The following is a 25440-nucleotide window of genomic DNA, read 5'->3' on the forward strand; positions in this document are numbered from 1 at the left end:
AGCGAGAACAGGAAAGCGAGCGAGCGCGCGCGCAGGCCCGGGGAGGGAGGTGGCGGTGCGGAGGAGTGGCGGGGTGGGGTACGGGGCCGGAGCGCGGCGGCCAAGATAAGTTTCTCACGGCCTAGGGCTGGGAGTAGAGCGGACGCAGCCTGGGCACTCAGTCTTGCTTCTTCCGTTCCGCTCAGGTTCGCGGCCACGCCGGTGGGCCGCGGGCCGTCGAGGCACACGGCGCCCTAAGGTGGCTCGGCGTCACCCCAGGGCCCGCCCCTCCTCTGCACCCCCCGCGGTCCGAGCCCCGTAGCGCATTCCCAGCCGGACCTAGCCGGCTGGAGGGCAGCTTTCCCCGCCGCGGGAGGGTCTGCGAACCTGGGAAACGCTCCGCCCGCGCCCCTCGTCCCGGCAGCGGAGGGCCAAGGGAGGAGCGCGGGAGGGGGCGGGCGGCGACCTAGTTAACGATCCCGCCCCCACCCCCCTCCCGCCCCCTCGCTGCGGGCCCGGCGGGCTGGGCCTCCAGTGGAGTCGAACCCTCAAGGGTTAAAGGCGGCCGCAGGTGCGGTGGGCGGGGCCCGGATTTCGGGGAAAAAGGAGCGCAGGGCTGGGATGAAGGCAGAGTGCGCGGGTGAGTCACGGGCGGAGCTGGCCTCGCTCGCAAGTTCGCTGGCTCGCTCGCTCGCTGGCTCCCGCCCGCCCTTCGCCCCTCCTCCGCAGGGTCGGGTCGCGGCCCCAGCTGGCCCTCGGCCCCTGCCCCTCGCCGCTGCAGAGCCCGCCAGCGCCAGGGCCCCGGAGCGCCCGCCGGATAGCGCGCCTGCCAGCCGCGCCCGGAGTCCGAGTGCAGCCTCGAGGTAGGAGCCCAGGTCGGGGCGGCGAGGGGCGAGCGCTCCTGGGATCCTCGGAAAGACGTGCCCGGAACGCGCCCCAGCCTCCCGTGGCGTTGGGGAAGGTGAATCCGAGGGCTTAGAGCCCTGGCGGAGTGAAAAACTGGGTGGACAAGAGAGACCGGAGGGAAAGAGGAGGCTGGAAACTGGGGAAACGAGAGCGACTGGGAAAACCGGAGGACTTGAACCTTGAGGACTGGGAGCGTGGAAGTCCGACCACCTGAGTGCTGGAGACGGGGAGAGGCAGCTGGCGGAAAAGGGGAGGAGGGTGTCTCTCGCCACCTAACCGCGCTGGGGAACGCAAAGCCGGGAGGCTCTCAGAGCCGGGAGTGCGCGTCCTGCCGCCTTCCTCCCCGAAACCTTGCTGGCAGGCCCTGCAACCTAGGACTGGGCTCCCTGCCCTGTGTCGGGAGGGGCCACTCCGCGGGGCCTGGAGCCTCCACGCCCCGTAGCCCCTGGGGCCATTTCCAGGCGCCAAGAGCTATTAGGGTCCCAGGCCTCACTGCTCCCGCCCAGCCCCCTCTGGGCGGCCCTGCCTGGGCCTGAGGCTCCGGTCCTGCTGCTTCGCCCTGTTCCTTTCTTGTGGTGAGGCCGCAGGAGCCTGAGTGGGCGCCCCAGGAACCCCTCTCTCCCTCTACCAGACGACCGGGGCCACCGCCCTGGTCCCAGAGGCAGAAGGCAGTGGGGTCGGTGGAGCCCTGCTGTGGGAAGTCCCTGCCCCACACCACGGCACCTCCTCTGCGAGGGTCCGAGGGGGCCCAGGGACACAAGCCCCACACCTGGGGCACCAGGGCCCCCAGGCCTTAGGGAGAGGTGGTGAGAAGAGGGGGACCTTCAAGTCCCAGATCAAGAACGTGGCGGAGGCCTTCAGGTTTCGGGGTGGTTTAGGGAAAGAGTGGAGAGACGTGGGTCGCAGAGGAACACACATTACATAGTTTTGGTGGAATGAATGCATGAATGCCTTTGTTCAAGTCGCTTCTCCAAATACTGCCTCAGTTTCCTCTTTTATTTTTATTTTTTCCAAAAATAAGAGAGTGAACCTGAGCAGTGGTTCTCAACATTTGGCTGCAGGTTAGAATGATCTGTGCGACTCCTAAAAATGGCCCATGCCTAGGATGCACCCCTTTATAAAATCTCTTTGGGCAAGCCTTCCTCTCAATGTCTGTGAGTCTGGCTTTTCCTGTCACCCCTGCTTCCCCCTCTCTGACCCTGCATCCCTTAAGGGACAGCAATTTTGCCTTCCCGAGCTTGCTGGTCGGCTCTGCTCCTCCTGACCCCCTTCTCTGGGGATGCCTACCCTTCCCAGCTTCACATCTGGGGCTCCCCTCCATTGAAGGACGCAGGTAGCGGAAGGAAAGCTGGGCACTGGCGTGGGTCAGGGCTGGGAAAGGCGCTGAACTTTCTCTGGTGGCCAGAAGGCCCCCAGAAACTGGCCCTGCAGCCCCAGGAAGGTGAAGTCACTGCCTGAAGGAAAGGTTTGGGGTCCAGGCAGGGATCTGGGGGAGGAGTGAGGCTGAGAAAGAAATGCTCTTTCTCACTGAGAGAGAGAGTGAGGGCTCTTTCTCCAAAATCTCAGAATCGGCTTTGGGCTTTGGGAAGTCAGATTCCTTCGCGCTTTGAGTTTCAGAAACAGGCCAACTCCTTCTCTTCATCTGTGTCCTGAGTGACACTGGGGTGGCCGAGATGGGTTTAGGTCCTCCACTTGGGCTGGCAGCAAGTCTGCAGGGGGAAAATGCCACTCACTGTCCTGGAGCCGGCCTGGGCAGCTGGGGCGGGGCAGTTTGAGTACTGAACCGTAGGAGTATCCCGCCTACCAGCCTGGGACCAGCCCAGCTCCCAGGATAAGCTGGGTCCCCTAGGAGAGGTAACCTGGGGGGAAGGTAGACTTCCATCATCCTCTGCCCTTGGCCAAGAACTTCACGTCCTCAACCCTTCCTAGGGGCTCTCAGATTCTCTTAACTGATCTCTAGTCCCCAACCAGAGGTGCATCTGTCTTTCACTTGGGGGCCTGGAGAGCAGTACTTTGCAGGGAGGGATCTAGGTTGGGATCGAAAGCGAGCTGGTGATTTTGCTCACTTCACCTCTTTTTTGCCTCCTTTAGGTCCCACCTGAGGCGTCCCTGACCGTCCCTGTCCCCCACCCCAGCCCGCATCCCGGCAATGCTAACCGCTGTCTGCGGCTCTCTGGGCAGCCAGCACTCGGACGCGCCTCACGCCTCCCCTCCGCGCCTGGACCTGCAGCCTCTCCAAACATACCAGGGCCACACGAGCCCGGAGGCCGGGGACTACCCCTCCCCGCTGCAGCCTGGAGAGCTGCAGAGCCTCCAGCTGGGCCCCGAGGTGGACTTCTCGCAGGGCTATGAGCTACCAGGGGCCTCCTCTCGAGTAACCTGCGAGGACCTGGAAAGCGACAACCCCTTGGCCCCGGGACCCTTTTCCAAGCTCCTGCAGCCGGACATGTCACACCATTACGAATCGTGGTTCCGGCCGACTCACCCAGGCACTGAGGATGGCTCGTGGTGGGACCTTCATCCGGGCACCAGCTGGATGGACCTCCCCCACACTCAGGGCGCGCTGACCTCACCTGGCCACCCGGGGGCGCTTCAGGCTGGCTTGGGGGGCTACGTTGGAGACCACCAGCTTTGTGCCCCGCCATCCCACCCACACCCGCACCACCTCCTCCCAGCCGCCGGAGGGCAGCACCTCCTGGGGCCTCCCGACGGGGCAAAGGCCTTGGAAGCTGCCGCCCCGGAGACCCAGGGGCTGGATTCCAGTCTGGATGGGGCGACTCGGCCCAAAGGCTCCCGGCGGTCAGTGCCCCGAAGCTCAGGTCAGACCGTGTGCCGCTGCCCCAATTGCCTGGAGGCGGAGCGACTGGGGGCTCCATGCGGGCCCGATGGGGGCAAGAAGAAGCATTTGCACAATTGCCACATCCCGGGCTGCGGGAAAGCCTACGCCAAGACGTCGCACCTAAAAGCGCACCTGCGTTGGCATAGCGGCGACCGTCCCTTCGTGTGCAACTGGCTTTTCTGCGGCAAGCGCTTCACGCGCTCCGACGAGCTGCAGCGCCACCTCCAGACCCACACCGGCACCAAGAAGTTCCCCTGTGCCGTCTGCAGCCGGGTCTTCATGCGCAGTGACCACCTGGCCAAACACATGAAAACCCACGAGGGCAGCAAAGAGGAGGCTGCGGGGGCCGCCACCGGCGAGGGCAAGACCGGAGGAGCGGTGGAACCCTCCGGGAGCAAAGGCAAGCGGGAGGCCGAGGGCAGCGGCGCAGCTCCCTCCAACTGAGCCCTCTGACCCCGCTGGTTACCCTGGGGACATCAGAAGAAACCCCCCTGGCCTGATGTCCTTGGGGGGCGGCTCGAGTAAGAGGAGAAAGTTGTTATTTATTGAGAGGGAGGGAAAGTGGTGTGGGGTCAGGGAGAGGGGGCTTAGGGGTGTTTTAGTCTCAGGCTGGACAGGACGCTTTTGACTGTTTGGCTGGGCCGGGGGAGCTGCGCACGCCCCTCTGTTCGCTGTCTCCTCACTAGTTCACCCAGGTCCCCGAGCTGGGGGGATGGGATGAGGTATCCCTACCGCGGCTGGAGGGCGGAGGGGACCCGCTGGAGAAGACGTGCATCCCGGGAGCAGAGAGGAGTGGGGCGGCCCCGGGCGCTGGGGGTAGCTGTCTGGACGCGTTCTTAGCGCCTGGGAACCCGGACATAAAAGCGCCTCCGGAACCGCCCAGCGGCCCCGGTCTCTTTCATCCCCTTCACAGTGCTTCTTCCCCTAGGGTTTCCGGAGGGAGAGCCGAGACAGGGTAGTGGAGGCTGGGGGTCCCCTTTGGGGAGGGGTCTGCAGCGGGCCGGGAGGGTTGTTGCTGTAGAAATAACTCCTTTGATGCTCCTTCTTATGAATTAACCCCTCCAGACCCAGTCTGATGGAGCCATGAAGGACGAGGGGAAGGGGCTGTTGGCGGGTGGGTAAAGAAGTCCCCTTCTAAAATGAGAGAAAGCAGTTTGGTGGGGGAATGGAAGGAATGAGCCCCTTCCCCCTCAAACTCCAATTCAGTCCTTAACTCTTGGTCTTTATAAAAAAATAAAGTTCAGAAGTCCACGTTCCCCATCTGTTACCCCCACCCCCACGCCACGTGAGCTTTCAAGGCGGCCGGAAGACCCCACTCCAGAGTCCATGTAGTTCCTCACCCTGGGCACCCCGTCATTTATTTGTTCCCTGTGGGGATGGATGGAAGGAACGGGTTACCTCAGCTATTTGGAAGTCGGTGGGGGTACCCCAGGAGAGGAGTGTCCCATGGGTCCCCCTCCGTGGACTCTGTGTCTGCCTGGCCAGCTCCTGCTCGCCCTCCCCTGCCCCTGCAGAGCGGGCATGAAGAGGTCCCCCCCTTCCATATGAAGGAGTGGTTCTCCCACTGGGTAGGGGTCTCCTGCCTTCTGAGGGGATGTCCAGGGAGCTGTCCCTAGTCCCCTCCAGACGCTAGAGCCACATCTTGATAGTGAGCACGGACCCGGGAAGCGGGCCGGGGTGAGTCCAGGTGAGGCTGAGCCTGGTGCAGGGAAGGGAGGGGATGAGGGGAGGGTGTGGAGTGAGTGGGCTTTCCCGGGCTTGAGGTAGAGGCCAGAAGCTTCCCCCCCACCCCTGCCCCCGTCCCTGACCTCCCCTTTCCCTGGCCCTCTGTCCATGCAGAGCCTTATTTGAGGATTAGTTGTGTATTGATTTTTAAGTTATATGCAAAGGGTATTTTATTTAATATTAGGGCATGTTGTGTGTGTGTGTGTGTGTGTGTGTTTCTCTACTGAGCCTGGGGTCTCCAGTCGGGGAGACCCTCTCTTGTTCACCCCGTCCAAGGTCCTGGGGTCTAGGCCCACAGTGCCTCTCCTTCCCTGGGGGATGCTGGAACCCAGTCTGAGGACTGGGGGCTCGATGGGGCGTGAGGCTGGGGTCTGGGTGGGAGTTTGTGTTTGTGTAGAAGGGAGTCCTTCAAAGGGATAAGGGGACCCTCCCTGAGAGACTCGTGGGTGGGCCTGGGGTAGTTTAAGAAGTCATGTTCTTTCTTTAGGCTGCTCTTATCCCTACCTCCTGCTAACCCCACCAGAGGCTCCTTTTCTGGCTGAGAGGTTTGGGGGCAGGAGAGGGCTGGCCGTGCCTGCAGGTTGCCTGACCAGGTGGAGAGAGGGGGAGAGAGGGAGGGCACCGTGGGTGTGAGATGCCTTTCTCCTCCACCCATCGAAACCAGCCGCCCCCTCCCTGTGCTGCCAGGACAGCTCTTCCCAGTGACCATTCTAGTGGGAACTCCCGAACGGGTGTTGGTGTGGGGGGGGGCATGGATGTTCCCCCCAGGGAGGCCCCCAGCTCTAAGGTGTTGGGTGAGGGCTTCGGTTAGGTTTTCTTTCTGCTCCCCCCTTGTATAGATCTAGGTTGCTTGGCTGTCTGCCCCCTTCTAGGCAGCCCCCTAGAGGAGAAATGTAGGATTTTTTTTTTCTTTAACTGCTGTGAACCCACTTTGTTGGGGGGGGGGGAGAGGAGAAAGAAACAGCCTGTGTTTTTTATGCCATAATAAAGTCATCAGCCACATCACTGCTTCATTTGTCGTCCAGCTCGGGTTTCCTTCTTGGTTTCCCTTTTGACTCGGTGTCCCTGGGCAGTGAAGGCCGGGCCCCAGGCCGCTGCAGGGTGGGGTGGACACTTCCCTTTGATCTGCAGCCCTGAGCAGCCTCTCCCTTTGTTCGGGGCAGAGCTGAGCTCTGATGGAAGGGTCTGATCCTGTCCTGGAGGTGGCTGGTGCAGGAGGAGGGAGGAGCACCCTCTGGGTCGATAACTCTGCCCACCGTCCCTCCCTGCTCTTAACCTGTGCAGATGAGGAAGTTCCAGATGTTTCCTTCCTCCTCCACAGACAAGCCCCCTATTCCCCCTCCCCTGCCCAGAACGCTGGTTCCCCTGCCTTCCCAGAGAGGGTCAGCCTCTTGGCACCCTCACCCCACCCCCATGGGGGGCGTGTGTGTGTGTCAATCGGTTCCTCAGGCTGCGAGTGAGGCGGGGGTGACTGACAGCGATTTCTTCACCCAGGATGATCTCTATCAGGAACAAGGCGATGAAAGGCAGCCAAGATATCTGATGGGCTCCCGCCCAGCTGGAAAGTATGAGGGAAAGGCTCCTACTGCAACTCCCAGCTAGAGACCCGCCACACCTACACAACAGCACTGCGCACCAGTGCGCCCTCGCTGGACCCACGGGGCGCGCTCGGGTATGCAGAAATGCCCATCCGCGCACACTTTCCCAGGCTGCCCAATGCCTGGTATGCAGTCGGTGCCTAATTCATGTCAAATGAACCAAGAACCTCAGCTCCAGAGCCCGAAAACCAGGAAGGTGGATGGAGGATCAATTTTGGGCTCCAAGGGGGCAGGATAAATTATTGTATTCTGGCACTTTCCCATCCCACGTTTTTAACAAAATTATTCTCTTTCCATTAGTGGGGTTCCTGCATCCCCTACTCTAGCCCTAACCCAATTTCTGGACCAAATCTGGTGCTCCAGGTTGGCCCATCCATCACATGTTTGGGAGAGGGTGGGTTCACCAAGTCCACCTTGGGATGGGGCATCAGAAAGATGTAGGGGTCAGAGAGGAAAGCAGGCTGGTCTGGAGGGTCAAGTATTTTTCCCCCCTGCTCCTGCATTTAGAAGCCCGGGAGGAGAGGGGACAGGCATGTTTTCCCATGACCTCCCGCCCACTCCACTCCTCGGGGCGCCTCCTTTGTCTTCCTGGTTCTGGGGAACTTAGACCCCAGGAGCCCAGTGCGTCCTCTCCTCCTTTTCCCCCATCGCTGCCCCCAGGGACAGGAGGGCAGCAGCGGGGCTGGCTGGGCCTGTCTGGGCAGGGCTGGGGCTGCCCCTCCTCCCCTCCCAGCTCCTCCCGCTGACCTGCATTCTTAGCGGGGGCCTTTGGTGGGGCTCTGACGCTCACTCGGCTGTTTGCCTTGACAGCAATGCTGCCTGGCTGGCCTGGCCCCCCCTGATGCAGCCCAAGGCCACCTCTGACCCCCTCAGCTCTGGAGCCCTCGGCAGGACGATCTCAGAGGGGCTGGGAGGGAGGGAGGGAACTCAGAATATGTGGACTGACCTTCTGGGCGACCCCTCTGAGCCGCCATCTCCTCGCCTGGGAAGTGGGAGTAGCACTCTAAGGTGGGTGAGTGAAATCAGGAATGGGAAAGTGGCAGAGGAGCAGGCAGCCCGCGGCTTTGCGGCAGGCGACTCACGCCCGTCTTCCAGCCTGTGCCTGCCCCCCAGCGGGAGGCTGGGGAAGTGCAGGAGGTGAACCGACTCTTCCTGGCCCCTTCGGTGCTCCTGTTCGCGCACAGCCTTGAAGTTTGCTCCTGGAATGCCATGCCATGGCAACCTCGCAATACCCGCCCCCGCCCCCACCCCACCCCGCCCACATCGCACGCGAAGCAGCCCTCACCTCCACATTAGTCCCAGGGAGCCCGACTGCCCAGCATCCTAGCAGCATAGGTTCGAAAAGAATCTTGGGAACCAAACAGTCCTGTTTTCCCACCAGGTGGATGGGATATTGGAATCACCCATGGAATTTTCAAGGTACCTGGATCGATTCCCTCCCCAGCACCCCACCCAGTTATGCCCCTTGGGGCTATATGAGAGCAGCACTTCTCAAACCTCACACCTGAGGTCTCGTTAACTCAGCTTCTGATTCGGGAGGCCTGAGGTGGGGCCCGAGAGTCTAGGATTTTCACCAGCTCGCAGATGAGGCCGATGCTGGCAGCCCGCCACCTCCCTGATAGCAGCGTCTTCATGCATCTAGCCGTGCAGTGGGCGCTGTGTGGTTGAAAAGTAACCTTTCCTCGCCCCACCCGTGGATGGGAACCACAAATCTAGTGCAGTGCCTTTCTTGTGCCACCTGGGAAACTGAGGCCTTGGCAGGGGAAGTGGCCCGCCTGAAGACACCCCACGGCAGCAGATCCCAATGCCCGTCTGTAGAGTTCCAGGCACCACTCCTCCCAACCTCCAGCCCAGCTTCTAGGCCATTCTTCTCTTCCAGGGGCAGCCCCCCTTTCTGAAAGTAAAGCCCATCTCCCTGGAGACAGCACCCTCTTGGACCTCAGCCTTGTCCACCTGGAGGCTTTTGGGAAATATCACAGATTTCAGACCCCCAGCAGCCCCGTCGGGCGGGTTTCCTCCAGCCATCACCCAGCACATCTCCCTCCCTCCAGCCTGCCTCCTGGGAAAGCCTCAGCCGCCGCCTGAATTCCCATCCCAGGAGTGGCCACAAGCGCGGGTGCTGTGGCCAGGGCTCTGAGCAGCAGCCCTGATTGGCTGGCTGGAGGGTGTGGGAGAAATAGATGACCTGCAGTGTACTCTCAGTTCCCGGAGGGCTGCACAGAGCCCCGTGGTGCGAGGTGCCCTGGCTTACACATTAGCTACGGAGATGGTTTCAGAGGAAGAGGACCCGGCAAGGAGAATATTTGAGACCAGAGTCCACCTCTGCCCCAGTGTGTGCCCCCGTTTGGCCAAGACTTCTCCCGAACTGTTCCAGCTTCACTGTGTGTTGAGGGCACCATGTCTTTGGAGTAGAAATTCCCAAGTTTTCTTTCAAAGCTAGCTTCCTGGGAGTTTGTGCTCTGTGGGGCAGAATCGGCCTTTTCCGGGTCAGATGGGTTTTATGTAAATGTTCCCTTCTTAAAAAGTATTAATTTAAGTGTCCCCTACACCCCTTGGCCTGACCGCTAACCCTCTCACAGATCTTATTGGGGAGGTCCGTGGGGCACCAGCGTGGGATTGTGCCTTTGGGATCCAAACCAGGGCACAAGTAGTTTTCCTAGTCCCCAGGTGCCCCAGCAATCCGAGCTCTCTAGTAAATCAGCCCCATTTTCTTTCTTCCCTTTTCACATGGATCCTTTGCACCCCTAGCTCCTGCGCCCCACAGTGACCCTGAAAGGCCCGGCGGGGTAAGGGAAGGCAGCCGTGCGCGGCTAGGACGGTCTCTCCCCTCCAAGAAGTGGTGCTGGCGCGCACTCTGGTGGAAGAGACTGGAACTGCAGGTGTTCAGTTCTAGCTCCGCCCAGGGGACTAGACCTTCCAGGTCACCTGGGAACCTTCGTCCAACAGGACAGACCTGACCCTAAAGGGAGGAACTAGCGTCCGGAACTAAGCTGGGGATCTTGCTGGAAGACGGGGTGAGAAGCATACATTATTGGGAAGCCTGGAGGGGTGGACAGAAGAGGGGCGAGGTAAAAGGACCGTTGGGCCACGACTCCTAGTGGGGCAGGGCCTTGGAGCAAGGTCTGCGAGGGCCTGCTGAAGCCTGAGCCCGGAGTTTGCAGAGCGAGTGCACTCTCCGTCGTCACTTCACGTATCCTGTGTGCGTGGGGCGCTGAGCGTCCAGAGCTCGACTGCAGCGCCTTCCCTGAGTGTCTGTTTTCACGTGCTGGGAGGGGGCCTCCCCAGGGCTGTTTCCTGGTCAGGATGGTGGAGAGGGCGCATGAGGAACCCAGTCCCCCCCGCCCCTCCCCCAGATGACAACGCAGAGCCCTGACACCCCATGTTCCTGTGACTGCTTTGTGTCCGTGCCCCCGGCCTCGGCCATGCCCGCTGTGATCTTTGCCAAGAATTCAGACCGACCCCGGGACGAGGTGCAGGAGGTGGTGTTTGTACCAGCAGGCACTCATGCCCCGGGCAGCCGGCTGCAGGTGGGTTAGGCTTTAGGGGTCGGACGCTGGGAGGTGGCAGATGTAGGCATTCTTCTAAGACAGCGATTTTCAACAGGTGCGCGTGGCACCCTGGCGTGCCGCAAGAATCTTTAAAACAGGCAGTGCCTGACTATTTAGTGAGGGGCACTGACCTCTTCCCTTAGATTTCAAATAAAAAAAAAAGGCAACAGCCAACACAACACTAGTCATCTAGTGTGAATGAATCAAAAGTATACCTTTTTTTTTGTCTGATTGGCAAAACATATTATTTTTGGTGTACCACGGAATTTTAGTAATTAGTTTATGTGTGTGCCATGAGATGAAAATGTTGAAAATCAGGGGTCTAAGACCTTTCTCCTCTCTGCTCCCCACACCTGGGAAACCTCCGGGTTTGGAAAGAGCGTGAGCTTCAAGTCTACCACCTGGACTCAGCCTATCACTTAAACCTCTGCCGTCCTCAGTCTCCTCATCTGTGAAATGGGAACGATAAGACCTTCCTCCAAGGGCTGCGTGGACGACTGGCTCAGTCCCAGCCCCTTGCAGGTACCTCCCCCTTTCTGAGCCGACTCTCCCTTTCTCCTCCTCTACCTGTAGTGCACCTACATTGAGGTGGAGCAGGTGTCGGAGACCCATGCTGTGATCCTAAGCCGCCCTTCCTGGCTGTGGGGGGCTGAGATGGGTGCCAACGAGCATGGTGTCTGTATCGGCAACGAGGCTGTCTGGACCAAGGAGCCAGTCGGCCAGGGGGAAGCCCTGCTGGGCATGGATCTACTCAGGTGCGGCCCCAGCCCCCACCCCCTCCCCTCCCCTCAACACACTAGAAGTCTGGGGACTGAACACTGGCCCAAGCCTGCACTCCCCGCCCCACGCTGGGTCCGCCTGGGCGCCCCCCTCACCTTGCGGTCGTCACCAGGAGGCTGCCTCTGACCCTCCTCTCTCCTGACCTCATCTCTGCAGTCTGGTGAGAAGTTCTCAAATATGGCCACCTCTGGGCTGCCCCGGCCCAGAAATAGGGCAGTGGTTTTAAATTTCTTTTCTTTTTTTTAAAAAAAGATTTTATTTTCAAAGAGAGGGGAAGGGAGAGACAAAGAGGGAGAGAAACATCAATTGGTTGCCTCTTGCACACCCGCCCCCGGGGCCCTGGCCTGCAACCCAGGCACGTGCCCTGACTGGGAATCAAACTGATGACCTTTCAGTTTGCAGGCCGGTGTTCAATCCACTGAGCCACACCAGCTAGGGCTTACATTTCTTTTCAATAGAGGTACAATATTTTTCAAATGGAATCTCATGTGGAGTCCCAGTTCACAAAACCAGTAAGAGGGGAGCAGCTCTGCCCGAGGAGAGGCTGTGGGCGCAGGGTACCTCTCCCTCTGAGACTGTTTCAGGCCTTTCCAGGGGACCCTCAGGGGCAGCTCAAAAACCATGGGCGTGCTTGTGCAGTGTTGCCAGATTTTTCTATGGGACTCGGGCCTGACACCCAACCTCCCTGGGTCTCCGCTGTCCCCTGGAGCTTCTGCCACCAGCCACTGACACCCCACCGCCCTTCTACCCCCCGGGCCTCTTTTTGTGCCAGGCTGGCTTTAGAACGGAGCCGCTCAGCCCAGGAGGCCTTGCGTGTGATCACAGGCTTGTTGGAGCGCCACGGGCAGGGCGGCAGCTGCCGGGAGGACCCCACGCCGTTCTGCTACCACAACACCTTCCTGCTGGCTGACCGGACCGAGGCGTGGGTGCTGGAGACAGCGGGGAGGCTGTGGGCTGCGCAGAGGATCCAGGGTGAGGCGCCCAGTGCTGGGGCCTGCCTCCCGGATGTGTCCGCTTTTGCCAGCCGTGGAGGGGGATGGGGAACGTGGTGGTGGCAGGGGAGGGCCAGTCCAGGCACACACCTCTCGGTTGGTGAGGCCCTCCAGAGAAATGGCAAATGAACCCACTGGGGAACTTATCCTCCTGCTTCACTTGGTTAAGTCCTCTTGTGCTTCAGCCTGCTGCTTCCTCCGAGGAGTCTTCCTGGACTCCCTGATGGTCAGGTGTCCCCCTTATTTGCCAGCAGGCGCCCCTTCATCACACTCACCACAGATGGCAAGCTCACACTTACTTCTGTGATAGTTCTGTCTGTCTTCCCCTCCACAAGGGTAGGTCTCTCCTCTTCGCCATTGTGCTCTCAGCACCTAGCCAAGCACCTGGCACGCAACAGGTGCTTAATGGCGGATGAGCAGCCCCCCTGTCCTCCACAGAGGGGGCCCGCAACATCTCCAACCAGCTGAGCATTGGCACAGACATCTCAGCCGAACACCCAGAGCTCCGGGCCCACGCCCGGGCCCAGGGCTGGTGGGGTGGCCAGGGCACCTTCGACTTCGCCCAGGTCTTCTCCCTGACCCAGCAGCCGGTGCGCATGGAAGCCGCCAAGGCTCGCTTCCGGGCCGGGCGGGAGCTGCTGCAGCAACAGCAAGGTCAGAGCGCGAGCGGGGGCGGGTGGCAGTGGGGGCCAGCAGGGCCACAGGGCCGCCAGCCTTTCTGACCTGGGGGGCCCTCACCCTGTTCTGCTCAGCAGGGGGCATCACAGCAGAGGGGATGATGGACATTCTCAGGAACAAGGAGAGTGGCATCTGTATGGACTCTGGAGGCTTCCGCACCACGGCCAGCATGGTGTCCATCCTGCCGCGGGACCCCACTCAGCCCTGTGTCCACTTCCTCACTGCCACCCCAGACCCGTCCAGGTGCGAGGAGAGGCTGGGGGAGGGGCAGAGTGTGCCGGCCAGCGGGGAGGGCGAGGTGAGAGATGCGATGGCCCTCCACCCTTCCATCTGTGTCCTCTTAGGTCCGTGTTCAAGCCTTTCATCTTCGGGGCAGGGGCGGCCCAGGCCCCCCAGGTGTTGTCCCCCACTTTCGGAGCACAGGACCCCGTTCGGACCGTGCCCCGATTCCAGACTCAGGTGGATCGCCGGCACACTCTCTACCATGGACACCAGAAGGCCCTGGGGCTGATGGAGAGGGAGCAGGTAGCCCTGGGGCCACAGGAGCTACCCCCGGGGAATGCCTCGTCTCACCCACACTCACCTGGGCTTCGGGAACCTGAGGGACCCTGCAAGCGGAGAGAGTCCGGGGCTGGGGAGCGGGGTCTCAGAACCAGCTGCCCAGGAGAAGGCCTGTCCCTTCTCCCGCTGTGCAGACATGTTCCCCTTACTCGTCGGGAGGGAAGCCTGCCCTGGGGACTCATCTCCGCCTTTTCCTGGCAGGATCAGGGCCAGCAGCTGCGGCAGAAGCAGCGGGATCTGGAGCGGGAAGGCCTGGAGGCTGCCAGCCGGCTGCTGGCGGGGGAGGGGGCCCCGCCCTCCCAGGAGCTGGGTGGCCTCTTCCAGGCGTTCGTGGAGAGGGAGAGCCAGGCGTACGCCTGAGGCTGGGGAGAGCCCAGCATGAGGTTCAGGGGCCGGGCTGGGCACCGGACCCCTGGGATAATGGATCAGATCCCTTTACACCCCTTGTTCCGAGTGGCCGGGTTGGCCTCGGTTTAATAAATGCGTCTTGTTTCCTATGTGTTTTTCTCATTGCTTCCCTTGAGGTGCCCCCAGTGACAAGAAAGACACTTTCAGGGCCTGAAGACACTTTATTGGGAGGGCTCTGAGGAGGGGGGAGGCCCCGTCCGCTCTTATTCTTGCCCTGCCCTCGTTCCTGCGGCTTCCCTGACAGGGGCGGCCTGCACTTCACTTCTTGATCGCTCTGGCCGTAGTTTTCGTGGTGCTGGGGGCCGCAGCCACTGCGGCCTTGGGAGCTGCAGCCTCCCTGACCCCCCTCCTTGCCTGGACGGTGCTTTGGCGGCCCCTGGAAACCAGAGGGCATGGTTTCTTGGTGGCAGAGGAAGCTTGTGGCAAGGAAGTGGACTCACGGGGTGTCTCCTCGCCCTGCCTGGGAGTGGCAGAAGGGCTGCTGTCCCCAGCCATGGACCTCCCGGGCAGGGCGGGGAGCTCGGTGAGGACGGGCTGTGTCTCCATCCTCAGACGGTGCTCTGCCAGGGCCTCCTGCTGTCTGCGCTCCTTGTGCCTGCTCAGATCCTGCTCCAGCTCCTCGAGGAAGCCTGTGGGGCCGGGTCAGCGGGTGCTGGGTGGAGCCTGGGCTCAGCAGGGGGCGGGGGGGGCGGCCAGGGGGCTGAGGGTGAAGGTCTCTGGCTGACCTGAGCAGACTGCCGCCCATAACAGGGAGGAGCCTGAGGCTGGGTGGGGAGAGCGGGTCACCTGTGTGCCTAGGCTGACAACTGGCCCTGGCTGTATTACTGTCCTCTGGCCCAGATGCTGACCTGGGCTTGGGGCCACTTCCCAGACATCACTGCCGCCTCAACTTCCCCTGGGATCCCACAGGGCAGGGGGCGAGCTCCGGGGAGGCTGCAAGCCTCGCGGCGCAGGCTCACCTTTCTCTGAGCGGAACGGGCCGTACAGTTCCGGGAACTCCTCCTCCTCGGCTCCGTCCTCCTCACCCGAGTCCCAGCGCTCCAGCACCGGCTGCCTGTCCAGGTCCAGGAGCAGTGGCAGGGCCCCTGTCACCCGCCCCCTGCAGGGCAAGAAGCAGAGGCTGCACTGGAGGGCGCCCCTGGGTGCGGAGCCTAGGAGGTCGCACACACAAGCAACAGCACCCACGCCGCCCCATGGAATGGCGGCTCATGAGCGGGAGACCCTGCAGGGCTAAGGGCTGGCTCCAGGGGTGGAGTTATGGGAAGTAAAAGGGAAGAGGGGGCCGACCTGAGCTGGGGGTCAGGGGAGGTACCATGGGCCGGGACTCTGGGTTTGCAGGCTGAGAGGGCACCCACGTGGAGTTAGGAGGAGGGGCTCAAACATCACCTCTTTCTTCCCACCTTTGTTTCATCCTCACCTATAGCCTTCCTGTTTGGTGCAGCTGTTTCCAGTCAGGTTAAGGATGAGAAGGCTCTGGGGGAATTCATCTGCTCGTACCAAAGTAGGGGAATGAGCTTCTCACACCCACCTCCCAGCCCAAAGCCGCTGCCTCTCTGCACCCCTGGCCCCCCTGGAGGGTGTGCTGTCAGTGGGGGCACAGGGAGGTGGGGCAGGGAGGAGGGAGGGCCCGCCTGGGACTTGTTCTATGAGCCAGGGTGAGAGCATTCCTACCCAGCTTCAGTTTTTCTATCAGATTCTCGGAAAGGTCCAGAAACTGCAGGTGTGGGAGGTCACGGAGGTTTTCCACCTGCCTGATCTGGTTTCCTGCCAGAGACAGGAAGCTGTAGGGGAAGGGAGGGTACAGAGAAAGAGCTGAATCAGAACACCTGCAGGAAAGCAAGAGGGCATCAGGCACTCAGGGCCCTGGCTAAGCAGGTGGAAGTGGGGACACGTGGGGACACATGGGGACACGTAGCCTTCTGGGGTGAAGGAAGCAGCATGAGGCTTGCTGGATCCCCAGCTGACAAGAAGGCGGGCTTGGAGAGGTTTCAACTGGTTCTTTGGGGTGCTACCCCCTTTTCTCCCCTCCCCACCCCTGCCTGAGCCCGGGCACCACATACCGCAAGGAGGGGACACAGGCCAGGTTCTCAATTCGCTGGATCTTATTCTGCAGGAAGAAACCAAGGTGGCAAACCAAGCTGAGGGCAGCTGGGTGGGGGGCCCTTTAAAGGGACAAAGTCCCAAGACCGTGTCTACTCTTGCAGCTGGAGGTCTGGCACTTGGGAATGATGACCCCAGTCACTGACCTGTTTTCACAACCTTGGGGTGATCTGCTTTCTGCAGATGGATGGTTAAGGGTTTAAACCTGGGGCTGGCTAAACTGCTCACCCTACAACCTAAGAGTGACCTGGAATCAGTGAAGCAAACCAAGGTACTGCAGGAAAATGGGAAAGGCCTTGGGGGGGGCCTGCATACATGGAGGAAACAATGAACACATCTTACTTTGATTTGTCAAGTTTCAGTGGGGCAGGGCTCAAGGAGCCGGCATATTCAATCTGGGGGAGGCTGAAGGTTGACCACCCACCCACCACCACTGACAGCCTTCAGGTTCCTGAAGGACACAGGGATCTGCCGGTTCCCTCTTCCTCTTTTTTTGAAAACAGGAAAAGAGCTTGAGCTATATAACATGAGAGATTTCAGGGAGACACCAAGAAGAACTAGACAAAGAGAAGCGTCTGACAAACAAAGAAACAAAACAGTGATTCAAGAACATGCTGAGGGTCCGTTTCGGAGGATCGGCCTTCCAATTCAGGAGAATTCCCAGTTCACCTGGGAACGGCTTCGACGCAGGCCACGGGCCAGATGATCTGGTCGGCTCCCCTCCGATTGCACAGACTTGGCCACAGGGAGCAAATGGGGGGGGACGGGAGTGGACAAGAAGTTACCGCTTGTAGATAGAGGCTGTGAAGATTCCGGAGGCCCTCTAGATTCGAGATAGTGGTGATCCCCTCCCGGTCCAGGCGGACAGTCTGTAGTTCAGCAATAGTGTGAAACCTGGGAGAATGGTCAGGAGGGTGGTGTCACAGAGCGCCTCTTCCGTGCTCTCTCAGCAGGGATGGCGGGAAGGAGGGAGGAGAGGGCTTCAGGAGGGAGTGGACGGCCAATTGACTTTGATCAGGTATCAGGAACACCTTCTTGACTTATGAGGTGGTGTCCAGGTCCTGAAACCGGGCTGACTTGGAGACCTGGATCTCCGTCGGCAGCACTGGGAGGGATCAGAGGGAGAGAGGAGTCAGGGCCCTTGAACTGCGGCAGCAGCGTATATAGTTCCCGGAGACTCAGAGGCAAAGGAAGCCTTCTTTGAGTCAGCTTGGATGGTGGAGGCAGGAGCTGGGACAGCGATGAGGCAAACTCTGCAAAACGATCCTCCCTCACCACCCTTTTGAGTGGTCCATGGAGGGAAAATCACTTGTTCCATCCACCCATTTATTAATTCCACAGCATATACTGAGTGCCCACTGGAGATGTACGAGAGAGTCCTTGCCCACCACTATTAGGGACGGAAGCCAAGCATCTACGACAAATGGATGACAGCCAAGTGCAAGGGACTAAGATCACACGCACTGTGCACTGAGTCTAGAGTAGGGAAATCAGGAAATGCTTCCTGGAGGAAGTGGCATCTGAATAGGAGTTAGCCAGGAATGTGAGAGGGGTATGAGGAGGAAGTATCTGAAACAGAAGGAATGGTATGTACTTATCCAGCCTTCCTCAAACTTTAATGTGCCCACAAATCCCCGGCAGGTCTGGTTAAAATACAGATGCTGATTCGGTGGGCCCGAGATTCTTCATTTCTAACAAGCTCCCAGGGGATGCCGCTGCTGCTGCCCCGCCCCCACCAGCACTAAGTACTCTAGTGAAGTAAGTACTAAGGTGTGAGGGCATGTGGTCGTAAGAGGAGTTGCACACTTGTGGAGAGGGGCAAGCAGTAAGGCTGAATGGGCAGCAGAGGTCATTTTGGAACATTATGTCTGGGAGTGCCTAATCAGATCTGTCATTTAAAGGGGTCACTTTGGAAACAGTGCGGGGGGCCTGGACTGGGGTCAGGGAGACTAATTACGAGTTTGTTGCGAGGTGATGACATCTTTGTCTAGGGCAGTTGAGTGGGCATGGTGGCAAAGAAATAGAATGATTTTTAAGGACGGAAAATCAATTGGGCATTAGCACTGATTGAATGTGTGGAGTAACAAGGTCAAAGATCAGTTGACAAATCAGTGTAGCTCAGGGGACTGGTCATCCCAGGTGTTTCGATCTTCCAGCACCCTCGTCTCTGCCGCACACTCACATCCTCTCCGACAGATCCTCATCCTCAGGGAAGGTCAAGTTCCGCTTGGTGATAAGGGCTTCAGTAATGCACACACCCCCTTCCTCTGGACTCTGGGCAAGATTAGCTGTGAAAAGATGGGCTCGATCATTACAGGCCTGATCCTACCGTTATCCAACTGTTCCACCTACCATCCCATCTTCCGGCTCACCTGCGTGCATGCTGTAAAGGCTGCTGGCCTGGGGCGGGATTGGAACGAAGAGCAGAGCTGCTTGGACAGCTCCTGGGGATGGCGGGACCCAGAATGGTATGAAAAGAGAGAAGCTCAGGAACTTGGGGGACAAGGGAAAGGAGTTGATTCAGAGCAAATTATAGAAGTGGGGTAAAAGACCAAAGTAAATCGAAGTGGAAAGTCTGGAGTTTGAGGGTAGCAGACAAACTTTGCTGGCCGAAAACTGGGGGAAGGCGGTGCTTGCGGGTGCCGAGAGCGGTTCAGCGGTTTAGCGTCGTTGCTAGGTGACCGACGCCCGACCCGGCGAAAAAGAGCGCGGGCTCACGGCGCATGCGGATTACCGTTCCAGTCGAGGGGGGCGGGGCGGGATCCGCCCGCTGCTTCCGGCCTCAGGTCTCCCACAATCCTTAGCTCTTTCCGTTCCGCTCGGCTCCCGTCCGTCCTGCCGGTGGCAATGGCTGTGGCTGTGGCTGGGGTTCTGCGAGGCGGTCTCCCGCCCCAGGCGGGTAAGGGGCGGCCCAGGTCCTCATGGCGCGTTACGACCGGTGCTCTCTGATCCTCGTCTCCCCTTCTCTACTGCTGGTCCTCTCCCGTAATCTCTGACCCCAGGCAGCTCCCGGTGACCCGCCTCCCCAGCTAGATCGCTGGCCTCCTTCCCCAGTCTAATTCCCTGAGACTCCACACTCTAGTAATAATCGCAGCACAGCAGCAGCGTCGACCATAACCACAGTGTTTATTGTCTACGCCCCAGTCCCCCTGCCTTCGTTGGGTTTCTGTAACCCACCACCAAGGTTTTGCTCGCCTCCAGTCTACTTTGCTTAGACCACTCCCGCCCCCACCTTGGCACTGTGTCTCCTTAAGGTCTCAGCCTAAATGTCACCTACTTAGGCCTGCCCTTGCCACCCTCTGCAAAGGTGGTTTCCCCTGTTAAATTTGTAACTTGCGCCCTGTTTATTAGCCCATCACAGTCTGTAATGGTCCATCTGTTTGTGTCTATTAGACTTTAAACTCCGTAAGGGCAGAACCATGTTGATAATGCCTAACATTATTAGGCATGTAGTAGGTATTTGTGTAATGAATGATTTTGAGCACACAGTATAGGCCAGGTACAGTGATACATGCTTTACATGTACTATCTCAAGTAGCTCTTAAAGCCCCCTATGAAGAAAGCATTCTCATTTCCTCTTCACAGATGAAGACACTCAAGTTCAGACCAGTCAAGGAACTGGTCATGGTCAAAGCCAAGAAAGACTAAAATGTGGTTCCATCTGATCCAGAGCCTGTGTTCCTAAGTTAGGAATTGTGGCCCCTGGGCTATGAAACCTCTCACCCCCAAAACTCTTCATGCTCTCTAACCATGATAGCCAACTTCTAGCTGAACCTTTCCCTGCGATTCCACCCCAGTCTTGGGAAGGGTCGGAAGTGGGAAGCTGTCGTCTTCATTCTTTTGTTGAAGATGAAGGGGTCACTTCGCCTCAGTGCTTTTGAGCACTCAGTTCCCTTGTCTTCTGAGGGGTGCCCCCAGGTGATGCTGCAAACAAGATGAGCGAGGAACCGGAGACTGGTTTGGGGGAGCTCTGAGGGTGCCCCCTTCAGGTCATGGGAGAAGGCTTCACAGCAGCGCCTAGGGCAGCGGTTTTCAAACTTCCGCATCAGCACCACGGAGGGCTGGGGAGGGGGCTCATTCAAACAGTGCGGGGCTCCGCCCCAGAGCTTCTGAGTCGGCAGGCCTAGGATAGCGCCTAAGAACTGGCATTTCTAAGAAGTTCCCTAGTGCTGCTTACAGTTGGGGGTGGGGGCTCACTTTGAGCACTGCTGGTTCAGACAAGGGGTTGGGAAATTATGGCAGGACTTGTCACCATGTTTTATAAATAAAACTTTATTGGGACTCAGCTGCATTTAGGATTTGTGATTGCTTTCATGATACAATGGCAGACTCGAGCAGTAGTGACAGACTGTTTGGCTCTTAACATCTTTATTCTTTGACCATTTAAGAGTTTATTCTCCCTCTCCTGCCTTTGTTAGTGTGTTCAAAACATTTTCTCTTTGGTTCTTATCCTCTTTCTCCATCTCTGCGACTAAAGGAACGCTGGAGAAATGGGGGCCTCAGAGGGTCAGCCATTAGAAGTGGAGGCTTGGGGTCTCGGGGTCTCCAGCAGGGAGTTCTTCATCCCACTCTTGCAGTGAGTCCAGCCCTGTGAGCCGCGGTTGTCTCTGCCCAGGGGGTGGGCTTTTTCTCCATCTGGGGCAGACCAAGGCATCCAAGAGGCTGCCTCTCACCGCATTGCCATGTCCCCTCCCAGGCCGGCTGCCAACCCTCCAGTTCGTCCGCTGTGGTTCCAAGGCTGTTACCCGCCATCGTCGTGTGATGCACTTTGAGCGGCAGAAACTGATGGCTGTGACTGAGTATATCCCCCCCAAACCTGCTGTCAACCCCCAGTGCCTGGCACCTCCCCCAAAGCCTTTGCAGGAGGTAAGAGGGCGGCTCAGCATGTTACTTGGTGGTGGTGTGCTGATGAGGCAGCCTTGTATCTGTGGCCATGGTGAAGTAAAATTCCAGAACACAGTCATGCACACCCCTAGTTCCTCACTTTGACCCCGTGGCCCAGATACTTGAATAATTTTTGTCTATTGATTTTAAGAGAGGAAGGGAGAGGGAGAAAGAGAGAAACGTCAGTTCGTTGTTGCGCATGTTTACGCAGTCACTGGCTGATTCTCATATGTGCCCTGACTGGGGTGGCACCTGCAGCCTTGGTGCACTGGGGTGACGCTCTCACCGGCTGAGCTGCCCGGCCAGGGCTGGTCCAGGTACTTTAAAATGAAACCTGCACTTGATGTGGCGTTGGCTTTTTGGGCTCTGTGGATTGGAAGGGCCTCCAGAATTTTCTGTATTCTTAGCTTGTTTCCAAAAATCTGTGTGGGGAAGCTACCTCAGTGGGCGGGGCGGGGGGCTGGGGAGAGGATCTCTGTCCCGCCTCGAAGGACTCAAAGCTTCTATGTTTTCCCGGAGCAGTGAGAGACGTGCTGTTCTAAAAAGAACAGAAAGGCCAGGGCCGAGTTCGTGACTCTGCGCTGGCTCCTGCAATTGTGGTATCTGATAACTTCTGGTTTCCAGTTGGCCACTGCCGCGCACGGACCCGCCTGCCCAAGGCTGGGGCGCAGGGTGGTGAGCAGCAACTGAAGCTTGTGCCGTTTAAGGGCAGACGTCGGACACTAATGCAAGAGGCGGTCAGAGCCATTTGGCAGCGCTTCCTCAGGCACTAATGGTCGGACAGAACCCGTCCACCCGGGTTTCCTCCCCACGGACGCAAAGGGCTCTCTGAAAGGAGCCTGCGGAGTCCTTGGCAAGTCCCCTTCCGGGGTCTGGAGCCCTTCCAGCGGGCTTCCGCTTCTGCCCGGACTGACTGGCAGGAGAGCTGATTGATGGACCCCAGTCCAGACGACGGTGGGGCTGTTGAATGGAGTGTTCCCGCTCAGGTTGCTCCCTGCAGGCCAGTGGCCCCTGCTGCCTCGTAACCTCGAAAGAGCCTGGAACAGCCCCGTGCGCCGCGACGGTCTGGGGCCCCATTCTCCGTCCGCCCGTCCTGTGTGGCAGCTCCTAACCTGCGTGCCTGCCGAGCGCTGGGAGTGGGGCTGGGGCTGGTGTGCCTGAGGGTCTAGGTTCTTCGCTGAATTTAATTTTAATTAACTTAAATATAAATCCACATGTGGCTAGTGGCTACTGCATCCCACAGGGCAGAGCGAGACTCCAGATTGAGCACGGTAGGGTATCTCCCCTTATTTTACCTTGTTTGTGTTCATGTTTTCGTGGAATTCGGCAGAAGGCATCACTGTAGGTATTCTACTGTTCGGATAAATTTCAGGACTATTGCTGCGGTAGAAAAGCCTCTCGCAGAGCGTGTATGGGGTCTGCATATATTCTCAGCTTCACAAGTTCACAACTTGGCGAACACTGTCTCGTCCTGTGAAAACGCCTCTATTTTGAATTAACGCTGCAAAAGAGTTATCTTGTGTTTATAATTGGTGAAGCAATTCAACATGGGCACCGTATTAGAGGGGTAACCAAAGTGACTTTGACAACGTTACTGTCAAATGATGGTGACTGGGTCCGACTGGTCACCGGGCCGGGGGGACTCAGTGTCCTGGGGTTTGCAGAGCGGTGCTCTGGTGGCTGAGAGCGTCTGGTGGGAAGGACAGGACGGAGGGGGGAAGGGACAGGTCTCTCAGTGTCGGGGGCCCAAGTCTGCTGCCGGTGCCCTGGCCTTCCCCACATCTGGGCATCACCGGGAGCCCAGGGAGAAGCGTCCCCGAGGGAGAAGCGGCAGCTGACGTCCCCTGGGCCCCCCCTTCCCGACCGCAGGAGACAGGCCTCGTGCGGCTCCTGCGCCGGGAGGTAGCTGCGGTTTTCCGAGACAACCGGATGATCGCCGTCTGTCAGAACGTGGCTCTGAGTGCAGAGGACAAGCTGCTCATGCGACACCGGCTGCGGAAACACAACATTTTGATGAAGGTCTTCCCTAACCAGGTGGGGAGCCACCCTGTGCATGGGCCCTGCCTACATCCCCTGTCCCCACATCTCAGGCCCCAGCGTCTCTCCTCGGAGAGGGCACTTCTGACCCGCCCCCCCCCCCCCCCCCCCCAACCCTCAGCGCTCTAGTCTGGTGCCCTCTGGCTGCCGCTTGGGGCTGCCGACCCTCTGGCTGCACCCTCAGCCTGAGGCGGCCCAGGACGAGTGGGCAGCCCTTCCTGCCACTCGTCCGCAGTCAGCCCTCTCTCCTGCTCTTCCAGGTGCTGAAGCCCTTCCTGGAGGCTTCCAAGTACCAGAACCTGCTGCCCCTCTTCGTGGGGCACACCATGCTGCTGGTCAGCGAGGAACCCAAAGTCAAGGAGATGGTGCGGATCTTGAGGGGTGTGCCTTTCCTGCCGCTGCTGGGTGAGCCGGCTCCCCCGCCTGCTGGGGGAGGGGAGGAGGGGAGCGGGTGCCCCGGCAGCCCCATGCCATCTGCCGGGCGTGAGCGGGGGAGACCGTGGGCATCCCTGGAGAGGACACCACCTCACAGACAGTTCATAGAGGGCCACCCTTGTCTTCTCGCACTGTGCCGGCATCGCTTCTGCAGCGGGCAAGGCTAGGGAAGGCAGAGAGGCCCCTCCCTCGGGAGGGAGTTCAGACACCTCGAGTCCAGCGGCGGGGTGGTGGGTGCTGAAACCCACCTAGACAAAGATACTTAAACCAGTAGCCCAGGTAAAGGGCACTGGGGAACGGGCAGTAGCAGTTCCCAGACTCGCCTGATACTAAGAATTCCTGGAGGTGCCGTGTCTGTGTGGAATACTGAATCAACAGGTCTCGGTGGGAAGAGGCAGGCATCTGTTCATAACCCTCCCTCCCCCCACCCATCACACACACACACACACACCCATCACACACAGACACACACACCTACGCCATAGTTCTTCCAGAAAGTTTCAGGAACAGGGACCTAGTGGGGGCCGGGCCAGGTGGATGATATGTGTAAGGATTTTCTAGAGAAGAGTCAGGGAGGGGGCGGGGATCTGTCCCAAACAGAGTAGGAGTGGGGTGGGGCACAAGTGGGAACCCGATGGGGGAGGGCTGGGAGGTGGAGAAAGGTAATGGAGAGCGATTCCTAGGGTCGGAATGTTGTTTTTGGAAAATAAAGGTATTTTGGAGGCATCCACCCGACCCTGTGTCCTTCCAGGTGGCTGCGTGGACGACACCATCCTCAGCAGGCAGGGCTTCATCAACTACTCCAAGCTCCCCAGCCTGGCGCTGGTGCAGGGGGAGCTGGTGGGAGGGCTCACCCTGCTCGTGGCCCAGACCCACTCCTTGCTGCAGCACCAGCCCCTCCAGCTGACCACGCTGTTGGATCAGTATGTCAGACAGCAGCGTGAGGGGGCCCCGGGCACCCCAGCCGGTGAGCCGCCCGGCCCTCCCAGCGCTGTTCCGGACCCGTAGCCAGCCTGTTGTGCCCAGCCTGCCCGTGAATGCACCCTGCCCCGCGGGCTGCGCTGTCCTCCCGGAGATGTGGAAGAGCTTGGGGTGGCGAGCGGCACATCCCCCCTGACTTCTGCTGCCAGTGACCTCCTCGGATGAAGAAGGATTTCATTTCAGAATGGAGACTTTTAATCACCGTGTTTGTTCTTAGTTTTTCCAACTTGGGACCCGATAAGAGCAGAGTCTCAGCTCTCCAGGTTCAAGGCAGAGAACTGAACAGATGGGGACAGTGCCCTCTGCCGCATGGTCACTGTCTCTTGCACACGTCTCCCAGCCTGTCCCCTCCTTGTCAGAGTAGCTCCACTGAGCAGTTGTGCTAGGAATGGCTTCTGCGGAGAGCCTGCCATGCCGGACAGAGTGTGTACCGACCACGTTCTAGGCGTTAGTTCTTTTGTTTCCCGGGCAGAGAAGTTAAAGAGCCTGCCCAAGGTCATGCGGTTGGTACGTGGCAGACCAGGGACTTGAACCAGGCTCTCTCTGTTCTGAAGACCGTGCTCTGGATTTCGACACTAGATCTTCCTCATTAAAGTCCCCCGGTTGGGCTTGGATGTTAATTCTCCACCCTTTGGGTGTGCCATGTGGAAAAGTTGAGAACGCTGCTTTGTGATTAAAAAATGCATTTTGCTTGGTCTGTTTTGTTGTTCACAAGCTTAGCCTCCCCGTAGACCTGTCCTCAGGGTCATCTCAGACTCTGAGTTCCAATTGGAAAACTCTTCCCCTTCCCATGTCCAAGTGTCTTACCCCCCGTCCCTACTCCCGCAAACAGGGTCTCTTACCTGCTGTCATTTCGAAGACAGCTCCCAGCTTTGCCCAGCAGCCAGCGTGTCCCAGGTGGTTCTGAGCAGAGGAGCTGGGGGAAAACCAGAATTCTGTAGACACAAGGGTGTTTGGGAGCTTTCCACTAGAAGGTCTCATCCAAGTCT

General features: G+C 59.1%; 4 protein-coding genes across 5 annotated transcripts; 3 read left to right on the forward strand and 1 right to left on the reverse strand.

Moving 5' to 3' along the window:
* The first annotated feature begins 456 nt into the window (after positions 1 to 456).
* Positions 457 to 6464, forward strand: SP6 (Sp6 transcription factor). The gene is made up of 2 exons (XM_028519939.2): positions 457 to 842; positions 2977 to 6464. Exon 2 carries the CDS (start codon positions 3035 to 3037, stop codon positions 4166 to 4168), a length of 1134 nt encoding a protein of 377 aa, XP_028375740.1. The 5' UTR covers positions 457 to 842; positions 2977 to 3034; the 3' UTR covers positions 4169 to 6464.
* Positions 6465 to 9945: 3481 nt separating this feature from the next.
* Positions 9946 to 14100, forward strand: SCRN2 (secernin 2). Of its 2 annotated transcripts, XM_028521151.2 has the most exons (8): positions 9946 to 10061; positions 10401 to 10574; positions 11169 to 11350; positions 12148 to 12347; positions 12806 to 13021; positions 13123 to 13288; positions 13390 to 13570; positions 13808 to 14100. In XM_028521151.2, exons 2-8 carry the CDS (start codon positions 10401 to 10403, stop codon positions 13964 to 13966), a joined length of 1278 nt encoding a protein of 425 aa, XP_028376952.1. In that variant the 5' UTR covers positions 9946 to 10061; the 3' UTR covers positions 13967 to 14100. The 2 variants fall into 2 exon arrangements, with proteins under 2 accessions (XP_028376952.1, XP_028376953.1); XM_028521152.2 differs by lacking the exon at positions 10401 to 10574 and having other exon boundaries at positions 9947 to 10061.
* Positions 14101 to 14155: 55 nt separating this feature from the next.
* On the reverse strand, positions 14156 to 18847 carry LRRC46 (leucine rich repeat containing 46). The gene is made up of 8 exons (XM_036033830.1): positions 18487 to 18847; positions 18297 to 18402; positions 16900 to 17008; positions 16075 to 16121; positions 15686 to 15795; positions 15432 to 15501; positions 14974 to 15113; positions 14156 to 14643 (listed from the first exon to the last, which is right to left on the reverse strand). Exons 1-8 carry the CDS (start codon positions 18494 to 18496, stop codon positions 14273 to 14275), a joined length of 963 nt encoding a protein of 320 aa, XP_035889723.1. The 5' UTR covers positions 18497 to 18847; the 3' UTR covers positions 14156 to 14272.
* Positions 18848 to 18890: 43 nt separating this feature from the next.
* Positions 18891 to 25146, forward strand: MRPL10 (mitochondrial ribosomal protein L10). The gene is made up of 5 exons (XM_028521153.2): positions 18891 to 19013; positions 20811 to 20980; positions 22868 to 23032; positions 23296 to 23440; positions 24222 to 25146. Exons 1-5 carry the CDS (start codon positions 18962 to 18964, stop codon positions 24476 to 24478), a joined length of 789 nt encoding a protein of 262 aa, XP_028376954.1. The 5' UTR covers positions 18891 to 18961; the 3' UTR covers positions 24479 to 25146.
* Positions 25147 to 25440: the final 294 nt, after the last annotated feature.

The sequence above is a fragment of the Phyllostomus discolor genome, chromosome 8, assembly GCF_004126475.2.
Source record: "Phyllostomus discolor isolate MPI-MPIP mPhyDis1 chromosome 8, mPhyDis1.pri.v3, whole genome shotgun sequence".
NCBI classification, from domain to species: Eukaryota; Metazoa; Chordata; class Mammalia; order Chiroptera; family Phyllostomidae; genus Phyllostomus; species Phyllostomus discolor.

Bases quoted from the DNA above. Each gene is read 5' to 3' on its own strand.
- MRPL10 (XM_028521153.2), top strand. From the start codon at position 18,962: ATGGCTGTGGCTGTGGCTGGGGTTCTGCGAGGCGGTCTCCCGCCCCAG. The intron at 19,014-20,810 runs GTAAGGGGCGGC...GTCCCCTCCCAG, and splicing joins CGGTCTCCCGCCCCAGGCGG to GCCGGCTGCCAACCCTCCAG. The intron at 20,981-22,867 runs GTAAGAGGGCGG...TCCCGACCGCAG, and splicing joins CCCCAAAGCCTTTGCAGGAG to GAGACAGGCCTCGTGCGGCT.
- SCRN2 (XM_028521151.2), top strand. From the start codon at position 10,401: ATGACAACGCAGAGCCCTGACACCCCATGTTCCTGTGACTGCTTTGTG. The intron at 12,348-12,805 runs GTGAGGCGCCCA...TGTCCTCCACAG, and splicing joins GGCTGCGCAGAGGATCCAGG to AGGGGGCCCGCAACATCTCC. The intron at 13,571-13,807 runs GTAGCCCTGGGG...TTTTCCTGGCAG, and splicing joins GGCTGATGGAGAGGGAGCAG to GATCAGGGCCAGCAGCTGCG.
- LRRC46 (XM_036033830.1), bottom strand. The intron at 15,502-15,685 runs GTAGGAATGCTC...TGGTACGAGCAG, and splicing joins GATAGAAAAACTGAAGCTGG to ATGAATTCCCCCAGAGCCTT. The intron at 15,114-15,431 runs GTGAGGATGAAA...CTTGCCCTGCAG, and splicing joins ACCAAACAGGAAGGCTATAG to GGGGCGGGTGACAGGGGCCC.
- SP6 (XM_028519939.2), top strand. From the start codon at position 3,035: ATGCTAACCGCTGTCTGCGGCTCTCTGGGCAGCCAGCACTCGGACGCG.